This window comes from Macrobrachium rosenbergii, chromosome 14 (genome assembly GCF_040412425.1).
Source record: "Macrobrachium rosenbergii isolate ZJJX-2024 chromosome 14, ASM4041242v1, whole genome shotgun sequence".
NCBI classification, from domain to species: domain Eukaryota; kingdom Metazoa; phylum Arthropoda; class Malacostraca; order Decapoda; family Palaemonidae; genus Macrobrachium; species Macrobrachium rosenbergii.
The window spans coordinates 41300996-41326320 of record NC_089754.1 but is presented as its reverse complement, the minus strand read 5'-3'; the positions used below and the strand labels follow the sequence as shown (position 1 = coordinate 41326320).

General features: G+C 37.6%; 1 protein-coding gene across 5 annotated transcripts in view; it reads left to right on the top strand.

Moving 5' to 3' along the window:
* The window catches only part of LOC136846019 (solute carrier family 35 member C2), a 36524-nt gene extending 11998 nt beyond the window's left edge, over positions 1-24526 (top strand). For 2 of the 5 annotated variants that reach the window (XM_067116639.1, XM_067116642.1), the window contains exons 2-10: positions 802-873; positions 11178-11341; positions 13740-13954; positions 14084-14156; positions 16452-16570; positions 16684-16817; positions 17029-17138; positions 19608-19736; positions 21042-24526. In XM_067116639.1, coding sequence (XP_066972740.1) covers positions 802-873; positions 11178-11341; positions 13740-13954; positions 14084-14156; positions 16452-16570; positions 16684-16817; positions 17029-17138; positions 19608-19736; positions 21042-21221 — 1196 coding nt within the window. In that variant the 3' untranslated portion in view covers positions 21222-24526. Of the gene's footprint in view, positions 1-801; positions 874-9356; positions 9484-11177; positions 11342-13739; positions 13955-14083; positions 14157-16451; positions 16571-16683; positions 16818-17028; positions 17139-19607; positions 19737-21041 lie in introns of those variants that run through there. The other 3 variants (XM_067116640.1, XM_067116643.1, XM_067116644.1) reach the window with 2 other exon arrangements.
* Positions 24527-25325: the final 799 nt, after the last annotated feature.

Below are 25325 nucleotides of genomic sequence, written 5' to 3'. Positions count from 1 at the left end.
GTGGCTTCAGTATTGACATTGAACTCATTATTGTATTTGTCTGCCATCAGCTCAAAAAAAAAAAAAAAAAATCTACAACGAATAGCGACAGAAGCCATATACTTGACTTCTCGCTCGCATTGGTAATTCTTTGATAGGCTATAATTCTAAACTTGCAGAGCCAGACTTCACAAAAAGGATAAACATACCCAGTATGTGATAAAAAAATGGTAAAAAGCAAAAGTATCGAAATGGAACAAAATACAAATGTTTTATAACAAGTGGGTCAAAATAATCAAGCGTACAGAAAGTCTTCTTTGAGGAAATAACGATGTAAACTGGAAGCTGAAATGTACGTATCGGATTTTGAAGATTTTATTCAAACTTACGTTGAAGAGATTGGTTTGAAAACAAGACCTCGAGGCGGGATGTCTTAATGGAAAACACTAATCGAATAATTCAACGTTGCATAAAGGATTCGGAGAATCTTGCTCCACACATCAAGGTTTTGATTTATGTTAGCGTTGCTAGAATTTTCGTTATGATTACTACTATTCAGAATGTGCACATATATATATATATATACTCGTATATCGAACAAGCTTAAAAGATGATTAACTTGTAAAGCATGGACTATAAGAACTTAACACTGTAAAATTACACAACATTGCATACATCCAAACACACACACACACACACACACACACACACACATATATATATATATATATATATATATATATATATATATATATATATATATATATATATATATATATACCTGCAAACAGAAAGAACTGATCATCTTTGTTTTTTCCCCAGGTTTAGTGCACAAGCACTCTCTCCGGAACATCGGAAATTTTCTCGGCCAGTACTACCTCAACTACGCCCCAGGTAACTCAATAACAAGTACCCATTAAGATTAAAGGACGAGAATTGTGTAGTCACACTTTCAAGATTCATTGATGGCAAGTACTGGTTGGTCTAGGGAGCAAAGCCCTCGTCTAGGGTCACGTGTCTTTAGGCTAGGATAGGTTAGGACAATGCACCCTGATGGGTTGTGTTAGGACCAATGGGCTCGTGAACAATTCGAGTTCGACTTCACCGAAGGGTGAGGGTGTAAGGTGTTAAAGAAACGAGCAGGTAAAAGTTACTGCTACTTTATTACAGATCCAGGCAGTTTATATAGCGGCCGACTGACGCCGGCCCGCGAGAGACAATGGAATTGACTGTGACCTGAGGTCGAAACAATAAACAATAATATGCAGTGAACGAGTACAAATTACAATACAAAACATACAGAACTACAATATGGATACAGTCTTGATGCCTGTGAATGAAGAAACATGTGATACACAATGTGTGACATTTGTATAAATACGCATAAAGTAAAAATGGTTAAAAATGCGTGACCTGGCACGTTTTAGGCGTGACTAATTGAGTTTGCAGAAAATGGGAAGTCACCAAAGAAAACATGCTCAGCGGAGACTTAATTAATGGCGCCGCCGAAACACTACGCTGGCGCCGATGTGGTGACTTTACAAATACTCCCCCCCCAAGACGAGGGACGCGTCTGACTAATCCCTGTATCTGCTGGGACGCTGAAGGGTGCAGCGGCTCCTTGAAGATAACGGAGGGGTCTCCCACCTGTGAGGCTGCTGGTTGGGCGGTCCCTTCCTGAGGCAGCCGCGCCTGCGGGGGTGAGGGCGTGCTGGAGTGCGGTTGGGCGGAAGGGGTGCTGCGTCGCTGTCGGGACTCTCCGACAGAAAGACGGGCTTTAAGCGGTCTATTGAAACCCAGTCGTCCTTGCCAGGGAGTGCCAGCTGGAACGCCTTGCTGTTTCGTTCCAGCACGCGGAAGGGTCCCCTGTAGGGCTTGGTTAGTGGTGGACGGACGGCGTCGACTCTGACGAAGACGTGGGTGGCGGATGACAGCTGTGGCGGCATGAAGGTGGTTGCTTTGTCGATGTATGAGCGCCTGCAAGGGGCTTAACTTGCCGGCCATGTCGCGGAGCCTCTGCAGTGATGGGGAGTGGCGTTCATCCGTCACGAGCTCTCCCGCACCACGAGGGGTTCCCAGGTTTGTTCGGCTGCAGATGGGGTGCCTTTGGCTCTGGGGCGGTTCTCAACCCAAGGAGGACCCGCGGCAGCTGATATTTCCAGTCCTCGGCGGTGCAGCGGCCATGAGGGATGACTTTAGGGACCTGTGGAACTGTTCGACCAGGCCGTTGGCCGCTGGGTTGTACGCTGTGGTGGTGTGGTGCGTGGTTCCCAGCAGTTGAGCCAGGGCAGACCACAACTCGGAGAGGAAGGCGGGGCCCTGTCAGTTGTGATGTGGTCCGGGACGCCAAGAGGCTAACCCAACTGGAGAGCAGGGCCTCGCGCACGCCGCTGGCGGTGGCTTCTTGCATGGATGTGGCTGGGCCACCTCGTCGAACGGTCTACCACCGTCAGGAGGTATCTGGATCCGCCTGATGGGGAAGGGGCCCGACGACGTCGATGTGGATGTGGCCGAAGCGGCGCCCTGGCTGTGGGAACTCGCCTACCCCGACTGCGCGTGACGACCCACCTTACTGGTCTGGCACTGCAGGCACTGTTTTACCCAGGCCGTGGCGTCCTTTTGCACCCGTGCCAGACGAACTTTTTGAAAGCAGTTTGGCGTGGTCCTGCCGGAGGGGTGAGAGGCCGTGAATTATGTCGAATACCTGGCGGCGGCATGAGGCTGGAACCAAAGGGCGGGGCTGACCTGTGCTGATGTCGCAGAGCAGGCTGGGGCCTTCGGGGGCGAGGGTCACGTCCCGCCACTTGAGGGACGTGATGGCGGTAATGCTGGGGTTTCTGGGTCAGCGGCCTGTTCTCTGGCAAGGTCCTGGTAATCTACACCAAGCTGCACTGCGTTCAACTCGACTCTGGAGGGCGTCTGCTACGGGATTTTTCTTGCCGGGAGGTACCTGACGGAACAAGTAAATTCGGCTATGGCTGAGAGGTGGCGCTGTTGTCTGAAGACCATGCGTCCCCTGCTTCGTGAAGGCGTGAACCAGTGGCTGATGGTCTGTGAAGATTGTGAAGGGCGTCCCCTCCAGGAGGAACTTGAAGTGCCGAACTGCGCGGTACATCGCTCAGAGTTCCCTGTCGAAGGTGCTGTAGCGGGTCTCTGCGGGATTGAACTTCTTGCTGAAGAAGGCGATGGGCTGGTGGGCGCCGTTGATGATTTGCTCCAGAACAGCACCGCAGGCGACGTTACTGGCGTCTGTCGCCAGCTGGAGGGGGGCCTTGGGATCCTGGTGTGCCAAGGCGGTTGCCTTGGCGAGGGCAGCCTTCGTCAAGGAAAAGGCCTGCTGCTGGCTGGGTCCCCAAGACAGGGACTTCGGTTGGCCTTTTAGGACTTCCGTCAGGGGGGCCGTGGTGTGCGCGATCCCGGCGATGAACCGCCTGTAGAAGTTTACCATCCCAATTAATGGCGCCGCCTAAACACTACGCTGGCGCCGATGTGGTGACTTTACAAGGGAACCGCCACCCAGTGGTTGCGGAGTCATCGTTCTGTCCTCAATGGCTGATTCAAGAGAACTAAAATCAATAGTCTCCACTATTTACTATAATGATTACTATTATGATCCTGAGCGACATAAAATGACTCGATAAACAGATAAAGCGAAAATAGGAACCGCAGAAATTTTCACGCCGACTTCCGCGTCAGCAATGGTTCCTCCTTGGGCATCAAAGTTTCCTTTAACTAGCGAGTGCTCTGTCGAGTGCCTATCAATTCAATAACATTAGTGTTCTCCCACCAAATCCGGATCTGCAACAAACTTTAGTTTACTGGTGTTATGGCCCATGGCCTTTTCTTATTATTTTTTTTTCTATTTTTAAGTTCCGGAGAAGTCTCTGCTTACAGACGCAAGCTCAGGTCGCCAGTAGAATTTAAACTCTTCGGTTTGGCCCTTAATATCAGTATTACTAACCAGAAAATCCCGTTTGAGAGCTGTGAACAGAGAGCGTGTGATAGATTTTAATGGCATATTCATGTGTGTATGTATGCATGCATAAATATAATTCTTTTGGCAACAGAGCTTTGTAGTGTAAAGACTTGTTTGGTATGATTCTTCAGGTCTGCTTAAACTTTGTGGCATTCATCTTTTCGCTTCAGTAATCAAACATTCTTAAAAAAAATTATTAATGTCTGTTTACAAACTAAGTGCATTTAAAAACTTGGCTAGTCTTTAGCTTCATCTACTGTAACTGCAGTTTTAGAAGATAATGCAGCATTCCTCTCACTCTGTCTCTCCATCCTAAACTACTTTATGAAAACATTATTCATGTTTCATGGATATTGCACAAAGCACGGAAAAATACTAAATAATTTTTTTTATCTTTTCGATTTGAAAAATCACTCGAGCAAAGAATATTCGTCAAGGAAAACTTGGCGATAATATCTTGGAGCCAAGTGTGACACTTTGACGTATGCCCTACTTTCTTTCCTGTACTTACACTTTATTTCTTTTAAGTCCAAATAGCATTTCTAATGCTTGCTTGTTAGATTGTCCCTAAGTCTAACAGTAACGAATTACTGTGTTGCTTGAATCTTTCCCGGTTTGTTTTCAAGAAAGCTGTCTGTCATCATCTCTTTACCAAAATCTTTACCTCCATTTATTGATGCAACACTCCAGCAAGGCCCTAACTCCCTTCGAGGACTTTGTTGTCAGTGACTGTTATTGTCACGCCAGATAATTAACATCCAGTGATAATATCTTTAGTTTGTTCGTTAGTTTTGAACTGTCGGCATAGAATCAATAATGGCCGTTAACTATAGCCTGGGCTGCATGCACTATCAACGACCTGATTCATACCTGCGAGCGCGAATCTCCTTAACCGACCTTCCAAAAATTTAGGCAGCACTTGCGGCAGGTAACAGCATTTGAGATTCTCCTCCCGAGACACCTTCCAGCGAATAGCAGCCTAAAACATTATATTTTTCTCTGCGATGCAACGGAGAGGCTTACGTAAAGAATCATTTGTGATGTTGGACAGACGTCAGTACCTATCAGTCTCCTCTCGGTCCCTTCCTCCCCTCCTGGACGCTTATCATCTGTATTTTGTTCGACCCAGGAAAGAATGACCTCGGCTTTCCCCAGAGATTAAGGTGCCAAGTTCAAACTCATGAAATACCACGTATAAATCTTTTTCGTCTCTGTTATTCAAAAAGAATTTGATACAGTCAGAATATAACAAAAATTATCATTTGTTCCAGACCTGTTGCCTTTTTAAGTATTTTTCTTAGTTAGATTTTGGGGCATGTTAATTTTTATAACGTAACTAACGAGCTTAGCTGGGATGCCAGTCATTAATTTCACCGGTGACCTGTGAGGTAGCAGTGACCTGCTATTTATCTTTTGATTCCAAGGAGAAGTAAACTGCACCTCTGCGGAACTCGAATTGTTGCGACGTACGTCTTGCCTGTCCAGCCATCCTGCCAACCTGGCAGTCGAGGCTACATGGAGTTATCGTCCAGATTCTCCAAGAGTGAGTCACCCGCTGGATAAATGAGTTAGCTAAGATACCGTCAGACGTGGATCTTGCAAGCTTTGGCAACTCTTTGTGAAAGGCATATAAGAGATTGAAAGTCAACTGCTACCTGAGTGATCAGATAAATGTCCTAATTGATTGCTCTGGGCGAGACTGAAATGGGGTATTAAAAAGGGAGCTAGCTGAGCGTTTAAAACTGTTACAGATACTCTGCTGGGCTGTAACACAAGGTGGAAAAGCAGAATGCTTTAAGCCTAATGGCCTACTAAACTGGAAATGAATTTGAAAAGTAAAGAGTAAACTATAAAAGAAATATAACAAATTAAAATAATTGAGGAAAATAAAGAGGGAAATAAATCAAATAATACGTAAACCATGAAGTGAAACTCATGTTTGCCTGCTTAACAAAAAAAAAAAAAAAATATTTGCACCAAGTTTGAAATTTCGAAGTTCCAGCTAATCAGCTACGTGATTAGGTTGCTCATTCCATAATTTGCTCTTGTAAAGAACAGTGCTCTTTTGATATTCTCATGTTTCTGTGTGTGTGTGTGTGTGTGTGTGAGTAGAACAAGCGAAAGCCATAAGCGTGTTGACGAAATCATAATCAAAAGTATTACAAATGGTAGAGTATTTAATGCTTGTTAATCTCATGCCCCTAAAAATGAGGAAAGTTCTAACTAAATTACAGCCACTCATTAAAGATATGTGAAGGAATAAAGGTCAGTGAGTCTAGTCATCAAGTGTCTGATGTGTTATGTTTAATGATTAATGCGAAATCTAAATTCAGAACACTGAAACAAACACACTTTAAAAGTTTAAAAGGCCCATGAAGAGCACTTCATAGATCACTGTCAGATTACAATGGAAAACATTCAGATACGTGTGATATTCATGAGGAGATCATAGAAACGGCCTTGCGTGATTGAATTTCGAGTGGTTATATCTGTGAAATATATGAAAATAAGAACTCATTAGTACAGCCAAGAAAATAAATCACAGCTATTGTAATAAACAGAAGTCAGAGCAATATTTCCTTATTATATTTATATATATATATATATATATATATATATATATATATATATATATATATATATATATATATATATATAATATATATAAATATAAAATATCACGCCCCAAGCATCGTTTAATATCCAGTTCGCTAAACCTTAGAATAACTTACAACCAAGAGGAATTACAGTTGATAAATGCTCCCCCCACCCGACGTTAGGATTCTAACCGATGCCTATAGTTCAGAAACAACGATAGACACTGACTTACACCACCCAGCCATCACGAGAGGCTAACTAGGTGGTCTAAGTCACTGTCTATGTTGTTTCTAAGTCAGGCGTCGGTTGAAATCCTGCCAGGGACGAATCAATTATCATTTATAATTCCCCTTGGGTTTAAGTTATACCCAAGGTGTAACAAACTGGATGTCAGCGATATTTGTGGCGTAATATTTGTGAATATGAAAAATGTCACTCGTGTATAAGTGACATAAATTCACACACACACACACACACACACACACATATATATATATATATATATATATATATATATATATATATATATATATATATATATATATATATATATACAGGGTCTCCATAAAGTCTCTTTAAAATTTAAAAAAATATTACAAAAGCAATTGAACAGACAAATATGTGGAAATTATTACAAAATGAGGAGTAGATATTGAAGTTTTTATGCCTCGTTTAATACACCTTTATATGGACACATATGAAGAACATCAAGATGGTACTCAATTTCTTGCCATGTTCTCTGTAGCATAGCCTCATCAGTGGTGGCAATGGCATCAGTGATCTTTTGCTTGAGATCAGTGATGTCATGTATCTTTGTTCGATACACGATTCCTTTAACATAACCCCATAGAAAGGGGAGTGATATCTGGTGAACGAGTTGGCCCTGGAATTGGGCCATCCCTTCCAATCCACCGGTCTGGAAATGTTTGAACCCACGAACATGCAGTCCCCAATTTTTTGGTGCACCATCTTGCGGGAAAATGATAGTTGGTTGAAGGTCCTCTAGTTGTGGTGCCACATATTCAGCCAAAAGGTCAAGATAAACATCTGCAGTAGTTGATGTCTTGTTGAAGAAGAATCGACTAGTGATTCGATTGCACATGATCCCACACCACACATTCACCTTTGGACTGTCTCAGTAAAGTTCCCTAGTCACATGGTGTTGATCTGATCCCCAGATTCTCACATTATGTGTGTTCAGTTTCCCTGAAACATAAAAGGTTGCCTCAACACTAAAACAAACTCGGTTGAGGAATGTTTCATCCCCAGAAATTCCTTTTTGCATGTTAACTGCAAACTCCTTTTGTCTTAATTTATAATTTGGTTCGGGTGTCTGTATGAGTTGCACTTTGTAAGCGTACAAGTTCTTGTGTAGGACTTTGTGCACTGTTGAACTTGGCAGCAGTACAAATGGACTTTGTAGGAGAATGATCAAAGGCTTGTCTTACACAATCGATGTTTTCCTCAGATGTTCTTGGTCGTCCACTCCTCCCTTTATCCGATACTGTCCCTGTCTTCATAAATTTCTTGTGCCATGCACGAACTGACGGACGCGACGGTGGATCTCTTCCATACTTAGTTCTGTAATTTTGCCGAGTCTGCGTATCCGATTTTGTTTCAGTAAACCAGGACACACCTTGTACGTTTTCTTGAGGAGTAGCCAAATTTTAGGGGTTCATTTAACAGTACCTCTTTCATCAAAGGGGTACCTGAAATACACAAGTGCAATATGATTAAAAACTTTGATAACTGCTGAGTACATAGAACACATCTGATCAAGATATCTCATCAATGGCTTTTGTAAAATATTTTTAATTTGTAAAGAGACTTCATGGACACCTGTAAAAATATATATATATATATATATATATATATATATATATATATATATATATATATATATATATATATATATATATATATATATATATATATATATATATATATATATATATATATATATATATATATATACTGTATATATGTGTGTGTGTATGTTTGTGTGTATGTTTGTGTGCGCGCATGTCTGTACACGCGAGCTCAAGAGCAGAATTCTGATACTGTACAGTATAAAAGAATAATGCCAGGTATTGCCCTGTTATCATTTAAGCACAAAATGCGTTTAATAGTTTCAGCATATTCTAAAAACCAACGGAGAGGCTATTCCTTTATTCATTATTTTAATGCAGTGGAAACGGATATTAGTACAGTATTAGTATTAGTTGTAGAAAGGGGATGAAGTATGAGAAGTATATTATCGTTCTATCTCTAGAATAAACTTTCTGACTACAAAATAAAAAGCTGCATGTGATCATGAGAGGGCAACAAAACCCAAGTTAACCAGATGTGTAATGAACTTCACACCTGTGCACCACGTAAGCTACTCGTTGCCTGTTGGGGCTTTTTCAAGATTTTAAACATTTTTGTCATAATTATAACGATTTAACAATTTAGTTCTCTGTTGTCTTACTTATTTTTAGGAACTAGTCACATGACAATACACAAAGCACTACACCCAGTAGAAAATACAGACAGACAATACAATGACAAAACGCTGTGATGATAGAGAATTGTCAGTCAAATGTTCCTATCCCAAGAAGTGTAACAGGAAATGGTGACATTTATTGTAGCTGTTTTCTTATGCATAGATATATTTGGGTACAACTCATGTCGATCAGTTTTAATTACTCTGTAACAGAATATTGCAGTACTAAATATATATATCTGTCAGTTTTAGTATTGTTTTTTAAAAAATCCTCGAAAATTTAATGGCGTACACTGATGAGTAGGACAGCCTCTACGCAGGGAAATCCTGGTAACCGAGATCATAGAGAACGCTCCCGCTGTTCAGTCAATGTAAACAAGACAAGTGTCAACATCTTCAATTTTCCCCATCTGTAGGTTGTCATTCAAATCGAACATCATTGACGGTAAGGTCTGGGTTCGCAAATGACATTTATTAAGGCCGTTAGGGAATTTCATGAATACTGTCGCTTTCTGTAAAAAGGGGAAAGCATGAAGTATAACTTTCCTATCAGGAAGGAGAGCAAAATCACATGCAGGCTGTCGGTGTCCTACGGTTGACAGGATGTAGCCAAGTCTACGGTTGGCTAACTATCCTATCTCAAGACTGTGCCTTATAATATTGCGAAATAGTTACGGACCCATCATTCTGCTATACTCGATGTCACGTTGGGGTTTCTGTGGCGTCCAAGCCCCCTGTGCCAGTCAAGGCATAGGCTAGCACTCTAATGTTAGGTTAAGGGAAAGTTAGGATAGGATGTACCCGTGTTGAAATGTATTCAGTCTGCATTTAAGGTGGCTATGGCAAATGAAAATAACTTGCAAACCTCTTCTGCACTTTTACAGGTAGGCTAATGCCTCATTTAGCCTAACCAACCTCGGTTTCTTAACGACTCGGATATTGCTTCTGTGAATATTAACTCTCATTAGGCTGGTACAGGCCAGCTTAAACTGGGAAAGTTGCTAGAATAATAATGGCATGCTCTAGGCAAGCCTTTTATACCCTGTGCTTATTTCCATGAAGTCTTGACTTAGCCTAGTAGACTATAGATGAGAGAAGATTATTGATTCTAAATTTTATAGACTAGCTTCATGTTATTGATTTTACTTTAGTTCTTTGCTTTATTAGATTTTTAACCGGTATAACTATAGTATAATTCTGCAGGGCTTATTACCTTGAAAATTGAGTTTCTCTATAGTATTTTGGTTGCTTATCAAGAATTTACTGTTATTTTTTGGTGGTCGACTGTAATTAACCTCAGAACTGATATGTTATTGTATGCTGGCCATCCTGGAGCACTATCGCCCATGCTCAGTGTTATAGGGGAACTTTTGGTAAAAAGTGATGTTTCCTTCACCAGAAGCCCCCCAGCTAAGTAACACGGTTAGGTTAGTAAGGACCTTTTATAATAAGCTTCCTTAGCCAATCCCTTCTAGAACATGTGGCTCCCATATGCCTTGCATGTGCACAGAACCATTCCAGGGTGGCCATGATGACAATGGCATTGTCCATTCCCTCGACCTGTGTTTTACCCCACCCAAAACCCCCTGTTCCCAAAGGGTCCCCAGTAAAGAAGTGAAGCTAATAATAATTGACCTCCAATAAACACCACCACCTTTGTCAGCAACACTAAAAGTATAGGAAGTCTCAGTATCCAAGGTAATAAGCCATGCGGAGTTGTTCTATAGTTTAAGCTGTTAGCTTAGTTAGCTGGGCATGATGTGTTGGGTACTGCTCATAACTCACCTAATATAGCCTATAACTCACCTAATATAGCCTAAAGTTAATACTGTAGGCTTATATTCACTGTAGTGTAGCTTAACTATTTACTGGGATGCCATAACCTAACCTGTCATATGGGTATAAAAAATAATGAATTGACTACAACTTAGCCTTAGTGGAGGTAGAATATGATTATAGCCAAGTAGCATTACCTGGTTCCAAGAAAATGGCTTGCCATAGGACTGAAGTTGTCCATTGGGTGCATTTCCATAAGTTTGCAAACTTTTAAATAATTTCCACATTTCATGTCATGAAAAACAGCATTTTTAAAATTCATCTTAAGAAAGCTTAATTATATGTATATTCTTTTCATTTCAGGTGTTATGAGTGGGCTGGAGGTGTCGGAGGGACGATTGGGTCGCCGTCGTGGTGGCAAAAGACTATGCCAAGTTCTACTTAATCTTTGCAGAACTTTGGTTCTTATTCTTGTTTACTACACATGTTCTATAGAACTCACATTTTACCAGAAACAATTATTTAAGGTAAGATATCTGTAAGAATAGTATATTATGCTCATAATTATTTACAAACCTTTGTTTTTTCTTATGAAATACAAACCAGAAGTTAACTAACAGGAAGCAAGCGAGGTGGTGGGGATATCACCCACTCAGTAGGTTGTTGGTACTTGCTTTTTCTTGGGTTGCACTGCTGTAAAGCCTCTGCTGCTGCTGGACTCTGTAATGGCTTCTGTGGAAGAGATTGTATTGCTTCCATTTTCTGACTTTTTTTTTGGACAAGTGTGATTTTCATCTTGACCATGTTTGTAATTGTGTGCATGATAATGGCTGATTCTCATTGTAGGAAGTATGATTAGCCAAGGTGTTTAGGGTGTGACTGTATGGACCGTTTATGCCACCCATGAACATAGATTCTCATTCTTTTTATCTGTTTTGCAAAGGTCAGGAATGGAAGCCACCTCCACATTTCATTGAGTTTTTTATTTTTTCATCTTTTCGATGGAAGAAGTATGGGTTGAAGTGGAAGCAATTTAAGAAATTGGCTTCAGTATCTTTTGAGGGTAATATCCCCCCATTCTTTGTGACCCACTTCCAAAGATCCCCTTCATCTCTGATCCCTGCATGCAACATTGCTTAATAGAAAGTTCCTGGTGCTGTTCTTTCTCATGCTGGACCCATGAACTGTGATGGAGTATGCCTTTCTGCTCCCATGGGTACACCTTTCCTCATTCAGTCTGTCTGATAGGGGGGTTAGTGCTATCAGTGCACCTCGTGCCGTGCACTGTTGGCATTACTTAAAGTTCTTTGCAGTATCCCTTTGACCCCTACCTGCAACCCTTTTCATTCCTTTTACTGTACCTTTGTTCATATTCTCTTTCTTCTATCTTGCTTTCCACCCTTACCTAACAATTGTTTCACAGTGCAACTGTGAGGTTTTCTTCCTGTTACACCTTTAAAACTTTTTTACTCTCAATTTCACTTTCAGTGCTGGGTGACCTAATAGGTCCCAGCACTTGGCCTTTGGCCTAAATTTTATATTCCATTCCATTCCCATTCAGTCTAATTTGTTGAGTAGTCAACCATAGGTCCCAGCACTTGGCCCTTGGCCTAAATTTTATATTCCATTCCATTCCCCAATAGTCAACCATAAATTGGTCATGCCCTGTTGCATGATGTTCCTGGTGGCTCCTCAATTGTCACAAGCTGAGCAGTATCTTAATTTGTTGAATCTTCTTGTTGAGGGACTGTTAGAGATACCCTTATGGGCCACACTGCTTCCACAGCCCCATATGTTGAGGTACCCCCAGTCTCTGGCGTCACTTGCACTTCACAGCTGAAGATCATATAGCATGTCCAATGAGAGAGAAGTGACCCTTGTGCTCTGTAGTAGCCTCGTTCTGGTACCATATGAGCCCCTGAGGGACGCTTCAGACAGGAGTGGCACACTCAAGGCCATCTTCCTGCTAACTTTAACATCAACATAGTATGCAAGCTTCACAACCTCTTTTCCTTAGTATAGCTTATTGGAGAAAGGAGATCTTTGCTTATCCTGTATTCTTAAAGTTGTGGCCTCAACAGAAAGCTCGTAAGTCCCAGACGAGAGATTTCTTTAAGTCCAAGTTTTATAGTGTATGTCTTACTTGTCATCCATTTTTTTTCTTTTGTCTCTTCTTTCTCAACTGTCTAACTTTTTTATTGTACCTAAGATCAAATCCTTTAGACAAGCCCTATGGGTATAGAAAAGTAACTCAGTAGCCTCGTTGAATTAATTTGTAATATTAATTATCAAAAGCAAGGTGATCATTAGGACATTGGAGTTTGTAGATAATGAGACATTTGATAACTGATCATGGTTTCCATTGTTGTAGAGAATTGAATAAGCTTAGAAGTCTGATGTATTTATAATTTTAAATCAAGTATCAGTTAATTTGCCTCATTGGACATTCTTTAATTAGATGTGTTTAGACATCTAAGGATAAGTTCTAGCCATCTCTAGTATTCCACCAAAGTCAAGGCAAGTGATGTCTGTTAATTGCTTACAGTTGATCTTCTGTATGGCCTTGAATATGACTAGGTTATTTAATGGCTCTTCTTGATCTCTTGTGGACTCAAAAGACAGCTATTTTACAGTGCCTGTAGAGTGTTTCATTTACTATAAGTAACATCTTACTCTGTGTAATAACTTCAGTCATTTTTTAAATTTCCTCTCTCATCTTTTGCTCATCTCCATATACCTTGTTGTGGGACTCACCCCTTTAGTACTGTAATTGATAATCAAAGTGACTTACAAATTATGCTAGATAGCAGCTCGGGCTTATGTAAAACATTTTTCAAATGACCTGAACCTGTAAAATGATTTTATAAATCTTAGATTTTTCAGCTTAATCATGAAGCATAAAACTTATTGTTCTTTTTTTTCCAGGTTTTCAAGTTCCCGTTAACTGTTGTGATAGTACACCTTTTTATGAAATTTGTATTAGCTGGACTATGTCGGTTAACCTATACTTATATAACTGGTATTCCAAGAGTTTCCCTCACTTGGGATGTATACTGGAAAAGGGTATTGCCCCCAGGGGCTGCAGCAGGAATTGATATTGGTCTTTCTCAGTGGTCACTAGAATTTGTTACAGTAGCGCTGTGAGTATGAATAGCAATTACTACTGGTACATACTGCATTTGTGTAATATGAGTGAATGGTCCTGAGAATAATTGTTGTAACAAACATAAGATAATTTTTTATTGTTTACAATTTTTTTTTCTCTACAGGTACACTATGTCTAAGTCGACAGCTTTGTTATTCATTCTTATTTTTGCTATTGCCTTCAAATTAGAAGAAATGGTAAGGTTGCTTTCTCTTCTATAAAGTTTAATTTTAATATCTTAGATAGTACAGTCACCACCCTAATTTTGAACAAGTTATGTTCCCTATGGCCATTCATATCGTGAATTGTTTGTAAGTTGATTTTTAATATGTAGTGCATAAGTTTTGTAGATGGTTACTGCATTTTCAATCATGGAGTATTATAAAGAATTACTTTGGATGCTACAAAGGTAGAAAAAAGTAAAATTTAGATTCATGCAACATTCAAAATTTAGTATTTTTTCTACACTTTGATGGTTATGAACTTGGAGAGAATTTTGCAGGAGCAGTGTCTGGCATTGGAAGTTCATAAATAAACAATTCGCACTGCCATCTGTTGAAAAAAATACGTACTAAAAGTTTCCTATCGGGAGAGGCAATATAGAAATTTGGAATTCATCGCAGAACGAGTTAAATTGGGAAGATAGAAATAAGTAGGAATATTTTACAAGCATGAACGAGTAATTTTGTGATTGTAAGAAGAATACATGGTAGTTAATCATGAGAATACTCTGGATAAAGAGGGAAGGAGTTAAAGTAACGGGTTCTTCTTTTTCCTCGTGTTCTGTTGTTTGGAAAAATTCTTACCAGCAGAATAGTTGCGCAGAGCAAAATTTGAACTTGTGACATTGTCTGTTCATATCTGTGAATGTTTGGCACTTGAATGTTCATAAGTAGGGTGGTTACTATATTGATAAAGAAGATTATGGATATTTGAGTTCCTGATCGTTTATAAGTCTGTTGAGGATTGTTTAACACAATAACATACTGTATAGGTAATTTTATGAAAAGTAAACTTTTGTTCTACAATGTGGTAATTTTGCATAATGCTAAAAGATTTTATTAATAATCAACAGATTGTATAAAGAAGAGTTGATTCCAAACACTTATGATGATTTTTTGTTTTAGGTGTAGTATATGTAACAAAAGGCAGAATTTAGTATGTGGAACTACTTGTATTCACTGATTCCCTTCAATCTTCTTTTAAAAATTCTTAATTGAAGGTATATGATGGTGTGACTTGTAAAATCCAGTATGACTGATACTGTATTTATACTTTCTGCCATTGTGGAAGAACAGCAGAACCTTAATAGTATAAATTCTAATGACCAGATATCCTAAAAAAATCAAAGTTTTAGGCTGTATGTTTACTGATGTATTCTGACTACCTCTAGAAAAATTTAATAATACAGGTATTACTAACTTGAATGGGCAGCAGTTATAATATTGGATTAAACTTTCAACTTACTAACTGGTGAAACCTGGAAAAGAATAAAAAAAAATATCACCATGTTTAATTCAGAATGTTTAATTCTTGTGGTAATATTGTCCAAAAACTAAGTAGCCAAAAGAAATAAGAATGTAGATAAGTTTGTAGAGAATGAAGAAAACTGTTACAGTTTAAAACTGGTAAAAAAGTTAACACTAAAGATGTGCAGTTGTGAAGTACTGTAGAGCCAAAAGAAGAAATATTTTCGTGTACAGGTACATTAGAAAATTAAGTCAGAGATAGGGCCTATCCTTGGCCAGGCCAGGACATTGCTTTGTAGTTGAGATTGGGCAGCTTATGTTAGAATTTATTAGCCAGGAGGCACCATCTGGAGTAGGACACTGCATCCTTAATGTCATAGGGGTAGGAGAAGTCAAAAAAAACAAGTTGGCTGCACCAGCAGTAATGGTCAAAAGCACACTAAACACAAAATAAGTAGTAAAAAAATGTGCTTCATTCCAAAAACAAGAAGTTAACATAAAACATTGTTTTTGCTTCTTCCTCATGAAGTATCTGCCTTTGAACATGTATCCTGAGTGGAGAGACTACCTTGCAAAATCTTTTGCTTATGAACTCATGTCTTGACTTGAAAGAAGATGGTTATGTAAAGTTAGGAGTGAAAATGTCCTATTAGATGATACATCACTTGTTTTTGGGTGTGCCACATGGTGCTGACCAAGCTAATATTCTGGTTGGCTGGTTTTATCCTGTTGTTTGTTATGCAGTGATATGAACTGCTGAAATCTTTAGTGTTTAGAAAGTAGCTGGCATTTCAGGATTGAGAGTCAACAATGTCTAGATGTTTGGCTCCTGATTTTAAGTCCATTTCAGTATTTTGGTAATGCAGACCATTGCCTCTTTTGTAGAGTACCATTTTATATCCTTCCAGAAGGCAGTTGTTTTTACAGCATTATGTATTGCAGATTTTAACATTTTTAATATTACTGAGATTTTTAAGCAGGAATTTTATTGAAGTTAATGAATATTAAATTTTTTTTTTTCAGAGATGGAGTGTTGTTGTATTGGTTGTACTCATTGCTGGTGGGCTCTTCCTTTTCACCTATAAATATACACAATTCAATTTATTTGGATTCATCTTAGTACTTATAGCATCTTCACTGAGGTAAGTTGGATTGAAATATTTTGGGGAAAATGGTATCTTGATATTGTAAGCACATGTGCATTACTGGATACCTAAAGTCATTCATTGCCATAACTTTTTTCATAAATTTGCAGTGGTCTTCGTTGGACGTTATCACAGCTTGTTATGCAAAAGTCTGAGCTGGGGCTGAGTAATCCAATTGACATGGTTTATCATATTCAGCCATGGATGACAGTCTCTCTTCTCCCTTTAGCTATTATAATGGAAGGTAAGTATTCTGGTGAACTTTGAATAGATAAGCTCCTTTCTAATTGATTTAAAATCCTACAAGAAATTATCAGTGTTACCCAGTTATCGTTTAGTAATGTTCACAAGTGCTTCTTATGAATACTGTTATTGTATTTCCAAAATTCAATGCTGCAGTGTTATTGTGCAAGCGACTACAGTATTATATAATATAATTTGTCTTGAACTTCCAGGTACTTCAATAGCAGCAAGTGAATATGGATTCCGATTTAAAGTTTCTTCAGAGGCAATGTATATGTGGGGCAGGGTAATGTTTGGAGCTGTTTTGGCATTTTGTATGGAGGTAATTATTGTTTTAAAGTAGTTATTTCGTGTTTTTGCCAATTAAGTCTATTTCCAGATCATGTGAAACAAGTTACTCGCTTGACAAATAACACCATTGATTGAAAATAGCTATACTGTATACAAGGTAGTGAGAATAAACATTGTCAACAGAGTAAGTTTGTGGCTAGCAGACTGCTGATTGAAGTGATTAGGGAAACAAGGTTTTGCCTGACAAATTTATTCTTTTTTATTTGACTGATTTATTTGTATAGATGGGCAGTAAACACCCATGATCTTTGATGCTATCTCTTAAATTAGGAAGATTTTGTCACTTTCTCATATTGACCATTTGCATTTAAAATAGTGTTTCAAACTGTATTAGAAAGCTCAAAGCATTAGCTTTCTTAGGATTTATAATTTTGCATATCTCTGATCAATTTTAGGTGTCTGATCATTTGATTAAGAACATATTGTATTATAATTCTACCATAGGCATGTTTTATGTACATTTTTCGTGACTGCTATTGATTATAAGTAATGGGTGTAGGAATGAAATGAGAGCTGCATATCTTCAACCTTCCTCATAGCTGAGATAGTCAATGTTCAGGACAGGAGGTTATCCAGTCAAGAAGTATCCTCTGGAATAGGAACTTAAAAAGTTCTGGCTACCTTCCAAACATATCTTCATATAAATAAACAGGAAGGACTGTGGCCTTCAGATATCTCACCACCGTGGGACACATCATCTTAGTTGATCTATCCTATTCTTCAAAGGGAAAGTACTGGTGTGTTTGGCTGATAAATCAAACCATGGTGCTAGTGCTTCCATCTGTTTTGCTCTAAGACAAAGCCAGACATGTAGCTTATAGGTGCAAAGCCACCGACAAACTGTTCCATAGGAGATGTTTCTGCACCATATTTGACTTAAGTGATTTCATGATGCCCAGAGAGGTTTGCTTCTTCAATTGAAGGTGATCCAGCTTGCATATGACATGTAAACCTTGCAGCTATGTTGTTGGCAGCCCTGTTAAGATCACTTCCTCACTTCTTTGGAATTAGGGGTCCCACAGTTGCAGATCTCACCATCAGGAAACCCTTTCAGAGAGCCAACAGAGGTGGCTGAAGTTGCAGGCACAATTTACCCTTTCTAAAGGTTTCCCCCTGAAGTTCGAAAATTGTTTTTCTTCTTTATCCTCTTCAGTTTCAGGGAAGATGTTAAGTGGTAGTGATTCGCAGCATCACACAATCAGTTCTCCCCGACACGTTCATCCTTTGCTTATGGAGTTCGTGGTGTTGTACATTTGATTTTAAATCCTTTGAGCATGGAAATAAGGATGTCTCACTGCAGCTTCAGATAAGTAGACTCATTCATTTGATCATGCTCTCTCCCTTTTAGTTGCAAGCTGCTGAGATTTAGCAATCTCTGGTTCTGTTGAGTACAGCCCTCTGCTTTCCTAGTTACTGTCTCTGTGACCTACAAATGTACTTGGTTTTGAGCCTACATATACTAATCCTGACCTTTAAAGCATTGTGTTCTTTGTTGATCTCAAGTCCATGAGCTCTTAAACAGCCTCTTCATTCCAATAGGCTTATTTGAGGTTCTTTTACAATTATGTCCTACCTCCCAACCCTGCTCCTTTTTTTGCATCTCTAATCTGGACTACAAGAAAAATGAGGTTTTAACATAATTGAGACCCAAGGTCTTCAGGCGTGCAATTTTCTAATTGGTATTCAAGGATGGAGTGTCTAGAATTCAAGAAGACTGTGAATTAGGTTATTTCAAATGATGCATTAGTATTCAAACAATCAGTTTTCAAAGAGATTGAATACTAATAAAAAAAATCACTTCCCTCAAAGGCTTAGAGATTGTGGCTGAACTATTCTGTTTGATAACCAGCAAAGAATCATGCTAAAGCATAGTTCTCTTGCGACTAGATAACATGGCATTATACCGAGCCTAATTTTAAAAACACTAACTGCTTTCTTTTTATGAATATTCCATTTAATATTTTTCCAATTAGCAAGTAGTCTTCCAATGACATACTTGTAAAGTGAAAATAAAGTACAGTATGGCCATTGCATAAAAAATCACACATAAAGGTGATATTCTTCTATCCAACCTTTTTTTCAACAGTCTGTTAAGAAGGGGGTTTTAATTCATGTATTTATTTTATTGTAAAGGGCTTGTTCTTACCACAAGGCAACTGGTATTGTCAGGACTCACCTTGAGAGTTGTATTTTGAGTCTGTAATAGGGAGTGGACAAAACAGCAAAGTTAATATCCTCCCCCTTGGTGTCTGTCTCCATGGGTTTTGGGTATAAGATTTTTGGTTTTTGAATAGTTAACATGTTCTTAAAAGTATGTCAGAGGTACACCAGGTATCCATAAAAATGTGTAAATATAAACCTTGAAATTGTATGTCTAATTATTTTTGGGTATGATGGAATGAAGTAACTTTGGTTTATGTGTATCATTTTTATATTTCAGGTTTCTGAGTATTTGGTAGTCTGTTACACATCATCACTAACGTTTTCAATATCTGGCGTAGCAAAAGAAATCATTACTCTTTCGTTGGCAGTCTACATAGACGATGAGCATCTTTCTAGTGTTAATATGGTAAGGATGATAATGAATATATCAGGAGGGAAAAACATGAAAGTAGGGAAAAGAGGAATGAATGGAGTAACTTGGACATCAGAGCTGTGAATTATAACAATAGACTGTCAGAGATATGAGTAAATTATGAAGGAAATATAAAATTATGAAGTACAGTGCATGATATAAGACATGGGAAAGCAAAGAATAATATAAAAAGAGTTATGAGGATGAGAGAATATTTTTTGAGTAGAAGAGAGCAGTACAGTATCATAAATAAAAATTATTTGATAGGTTACACAATGGCTCATTTACACATCCACTGTTGTACCTATTTTCACGATTAATAGCCAAAATAAGATTAAGATCATAATAAACCCAACAAGGCTTGTGCAGGCATATGTATAAAGACAATATAATCATCTGAAAATAAAAATTATGTAAACATGATATAAGTGGAAGTGCACATTACAGTATCATAGCTCATTTACGTAGGAATAATAATTGTATACAACCTTATTGAGATTATGTAATACAGTATGGGACCACTTTTTGGTTATAAATCCTTAATATACACATACTCAAGGATTTATTAAATAAACATATATTTAATAAATGAATTATTGAAATTTTTATAAAAGTATGAAAATACTAGTCATGATTAATGAGAAAGCTTAATTTTTAGTAAATTTGATTATCCCCTTAATTATGACAAAGTGTTAACATACAGTTTTGTAAATATCGTAAATATTTATTTGTTACAGACTTTGCCCTTTGCTTTTAGGTACTTTACCATGTGTGTATGAAAGGTTTATGACTTGGTGTTTCTACATAGTACATTACAAGTACAGTATTTAGGTAATTCTGTTATATAAAAAATACAGTTTATTGTGTATATGAGAGTAATTGAAAATGTTCCTTAATAGAGATTTTATGAAAACAGGAGACTGAAAATCATAATTGGCTATTAGCCAGAATTATAACCTATTTGAGAAGAAACACTAATAAGAGTGCTTTGAAAAAGGAATTGCCAAATGAAATTTGGTTGGCAAATTTGAAAATAAGTCTCCACTCTAGTCTTATCATGTTCATTTTGGACTGTCTCATTTTTATGTTTGCCCCATGTTTACATGATTTACTCATTGGAGACTTATTCTTGAGTTTTTGTTCTATTTTCATCGGAGTTGAATAATAACTTTAAATATTAGTGTAGCTGGTGGTGATAGTGTAGCAGATGGTGTTATTCTAGCTAGTACTGTAACTGGTCTAGTTATGAAGGCCTTTATATCTCAGTGTAATAACAAATATGTGTTTCCATCTTTTCAGGCTGGGTTGGTGTTATGCATCATAGGCATTACTTTACATGTTGTCTTAAAGGCAGTTTACCCAACAAAACCTGTGCCTCAGCAGAGCATGACCTCTCATCATAATGAAAACTATTCCAAAGTACCACTGTTATCAGATTCAGAAGATGAGGAGGAGGAAACGGAGGTGTACTCAAGGTAGTCGAATGTGTGAAAAGGAAAATATTGTGTGAGTTTATTTGGCCAGTTGTAGCTGTGCTGTATGTGTGGTATGATGTGTTTTGCTACCCTCTGCAGTCTTTTGTCATTGGAGTTTCAGTTTGCAATTATGGTGAGCTGGTTAAATTACCTACATAATTAATTATGTAGTCAGTTGTAACAGATGCAGAAAAAGTTTCTTTGCATTGTAGGTTTACTATGTTCCGAGCAATTTCAATCATTTCGTTATATTTCCTCATGTATGCTTTGCCATCTCTGGCAGATTTCCTTGCAGAAGCTTCTTCATCTTTCGTTACCACAGTTTGTCAGGAGTTAAGGAAATTATTTCAGTTGACACATGTAAAGGAAAGGTTAGGGTTCTTAGAAATTCTAAATACCTGTATTAAATTACCTGTATTCTCCAAAAGTAGTTTCAAAAGGCTTTTACTATTAGAATATTTTCCCCAAGCACAGTATTTTTCAGAGGAACTTACTATGTTAGATACTGTTTCTTAAAAACAGTTTACATTGTGTTATTCTGTATGAAATTTCTTGAAGTCTATTTTTTTAGAAAAAAAATTAGCAAATGTTGATGGGATATATTTAAGCATACAGTTTTTACTTGTAGTGTTCTTACCAGTTTATTGGTTTAAAATGATAACTTGGTGCATGCAAATTGTTTTCAAAAAATACTTCATCGCTTATAACTTACGATATGTAGAAACCAACTTTCTGCAGAAGTTATAAGATTGAATTTCACCAAAAATTAACCTGCATAGTTCAGGTATGAAAAGTAGTATTCCCTCATTTGGGAAAAGTAGTACCCCCTCACGTGTTTTATATTTTCTTCAAGAAGCCAAGGTGGTTTCAGATCATACTGGAATTATTTGTTAATGTATAAGATGTCAATTTTAGGTAGTCAAGTGAAGGTGGAGATCTATGATCTAAATATTACTCTATAAACAAGTCCATAAAATGTTTTGGAACATTCAACAGAGAAATCACCTTATTTATTTTTCTGGTAATTTTCTTTATTACCTGTGAAGCCAATTCAGAGTTCAGTAGTATTTTATTAAACTGCTGGGTTTTGCAAAGAGGGATACAAATGAAAGCGAGTTCACAGAAATGTTCGCTGTTAGCAGAGACTTTCTTGTTAGATAGGTATTTAGAATTGTAGCAAAGACTTTCTTGTTAGGTAGGTATTTAGAATTGTTCAATACAAACAGAGCTTTTATTTATTCCATAGTTATAGAATCATGTTAAAGATAGACTAATGTATAGATAATTACGAAAAGTTTTCTATCATAAAGTTTTTCAAGTACAATAAGAGAAATATTTTTTAGAAGAAAATTGGCCATCATCCATGGAGAAAGCATCGCAATACATTGGGATCATAAGCATTTATGAAAACTTATTTTTGTTTAATGTAGACATGAGAATTAGCATTCCAAGAAAACCCTCTATGGCTTTGCCGGAGATAAGTTTAGCACACTTGAATCTTTGTTTGATAGGTTGTTTGTTGCCAAGCACCCTCATAAGGTTTAAAGCCATGGGTGATTTCATACCGTAAATCACCCAGCTGAAGATGTAGTGCCATATGCAATTACTGAATGGGATATTATCCAAATTAAAAGGGTAATTGAGTGATGCAGAAGGAAACTTGGAAACTCATCATAGCTGTGGCCATTATGTGGCTTGCTCTATTTTCTTGATTTATTGAGAGGACACGTTAATTGAGTAAAGCCACTAATGTTCAGTCATGCTCACAACCAGATATTCATTAGTTTAGGCAATGAATCCCACCTTGGTCATTAACAAAATGTTGTACCCTTAGAGCATTTAGGTTACTACATCAGTTTTTCCATTGATCCTTGGTCTTCAACGATGGTTCAACCTCAACTATAAAGAATTCATCCACATGCACTGTCATCCACAGTAGAGTGCTGAACTTGCTCCTTAGCTTTTGTGGTACTATTTAACTTCAAACATCCATCTGGCACATGCAACAATTGCTTCACATCCATCCTCAAATGTATGACCGCCAAGTTACCGTAGTCGTCATGACTTGGTTGCCCAGGGCTTTGCTTACAGGCAGCCAGGGTTGTTGAGCATCAGTCACAACAGTTCACCCACAGATGCCTGGCTACCTTAAGCTATTGGTTTGGCCGTCAGGAATAAGAACATAAGACTGATCAACAGTTCTTAATATTTCTCACAACCAGTGCAGATGACAAACCTACTTCAAAGGGCATGCTGGGACTCCCTGTGTCTTTTAAGATGAATTTCAGTATTTTACATAGAATAAAAAAAATACTCCACAGTAACTCTGAACAAGAACCAATAGTAAGGTCACATGAAGTAATGAGCTTGAATATGTGCTTGTTGAAGAATTAAAAATATTGTTCTAAGTAGCAAGTAGGGTCTTGACACAAATATCAGGGTTAAGATCCATTTATGAAATTGTATTACTTACTGGGGCCCCATTCAGGGTATGTGCAAACTTGTAGCTGACTGGCTGTTCCTGTGGACAGTTGTCTGATCTATTAACTATCATCCAATTATAATATGGTTATGTAAGTGCTTCCTCCCATGACGACATGGCTGGTAACAAGTGCAAATTTAGGTTACAACTGTAAAATGGCTCTAAAGTAAATATTGGATCAATATTTAATTCAGTATTATTGTTGTATTTATTACTACTGTACTTAAGAGTATTTTTCAGTTGTAGAATTTATAATGAAGGAAAAGCTTGCTCCTCGATCTAGAATATTTTTTACTTTGATATGTTGAATATAGGTTAACTGTATTCCTTTTTTTAGAAAGCTGCCAGTTATACCACCTACTGTAATCCTTTGTAGTATTTCATTAGTAAAATAACTGTACATGGAAGCTTCAGTAGCATATAAGTTTATCTGCCAGTACAGAAGTCAAAGAAATTAATTTTATCTAAAGTATAGGTTGCATGTGTTGTTTCAATTATATTTTTGTATGATTGCTTGAACTAGATTTTTAAAAAATGGGGATCTCAATCATTATTGATATAATTCAGTTTTTAGAATTTCTTTGATATTTAATAGGTTAGAATTCCATTTTTCCTGGAAATGCTTGCTAGTAGTTATCAAATTATAAAATTATCCTGTGCTTTGAAGTTAATGTAGCCATTTTGAGCACAAGTTACATATAACTACTGTAACTGGTCATTGGTTGTCAGTAAATGTTAAATTGAATACTAATTTTTGAGTGCATAATTTATACCAGAACACAGGTTATATAATGTGGTCATCAGTGCACATACAATAAGTATAAAAATCAAAAGAATTAAGTAGGCTGATTATTTTTTGGTAAATTTTTTTCTTTGTTGTAATATGGTTTGTCATTATAGTCATGAAAGATTTATTTTTTTGTGGAAGTATGATCATCATGTTTTGAAGTTGTATTTTTCTTGAATTTTTATAGCAATAAGTTTAATATTGGATTTTATGCATACATTGCATATAATTGATCATCTTTAACAATTCTAGGTTGTAGGTCCTCAAATTTTGAAAGAGAGCATTCTTTCACAAATTCAAGCTGGTTTACATTTTCTTTTGTTGTTCTTGAATAGAAAATACTAATTATTTTCAAGTACCGTATTAATTCTGTGCATCCAATATTGCAATCATGCCATGTTCCCAGGTACACCAGTCATTTGTCTGACAGACAGAAGGTGTTCTCACTACACATGTATCAAGTAAAACATCAGGTGGTGTTATGTCTAGTAACCTCACTTTTCATGAGCTTGTGGTTCTGTTAGCAGCTTTTTTATTCATTCTCTTGAGTGTTTGCTGTGATGGAGATCATTACATATTCCAGTGTTTTCTTTTGGCTTTCTTTTCACTGTAGTGATTTCGGTAAGGGCTCAAAAAGGGAACTGTGCAACTAGTAGATCCTTGAAGTCATTATAGTCATTTACTGGATCACTGGCTTCATTGGCGCAACTATTTGTATTAGTAAGTTCAGCAAATCTTCAATTAGTTAAGTAATTCAACCAAGGGTTTGTTCACTAAATTGATCACTGAATTAGATGAGAGCTTACAAGAAACTTTTTTGGTAATTTACACAACATCGA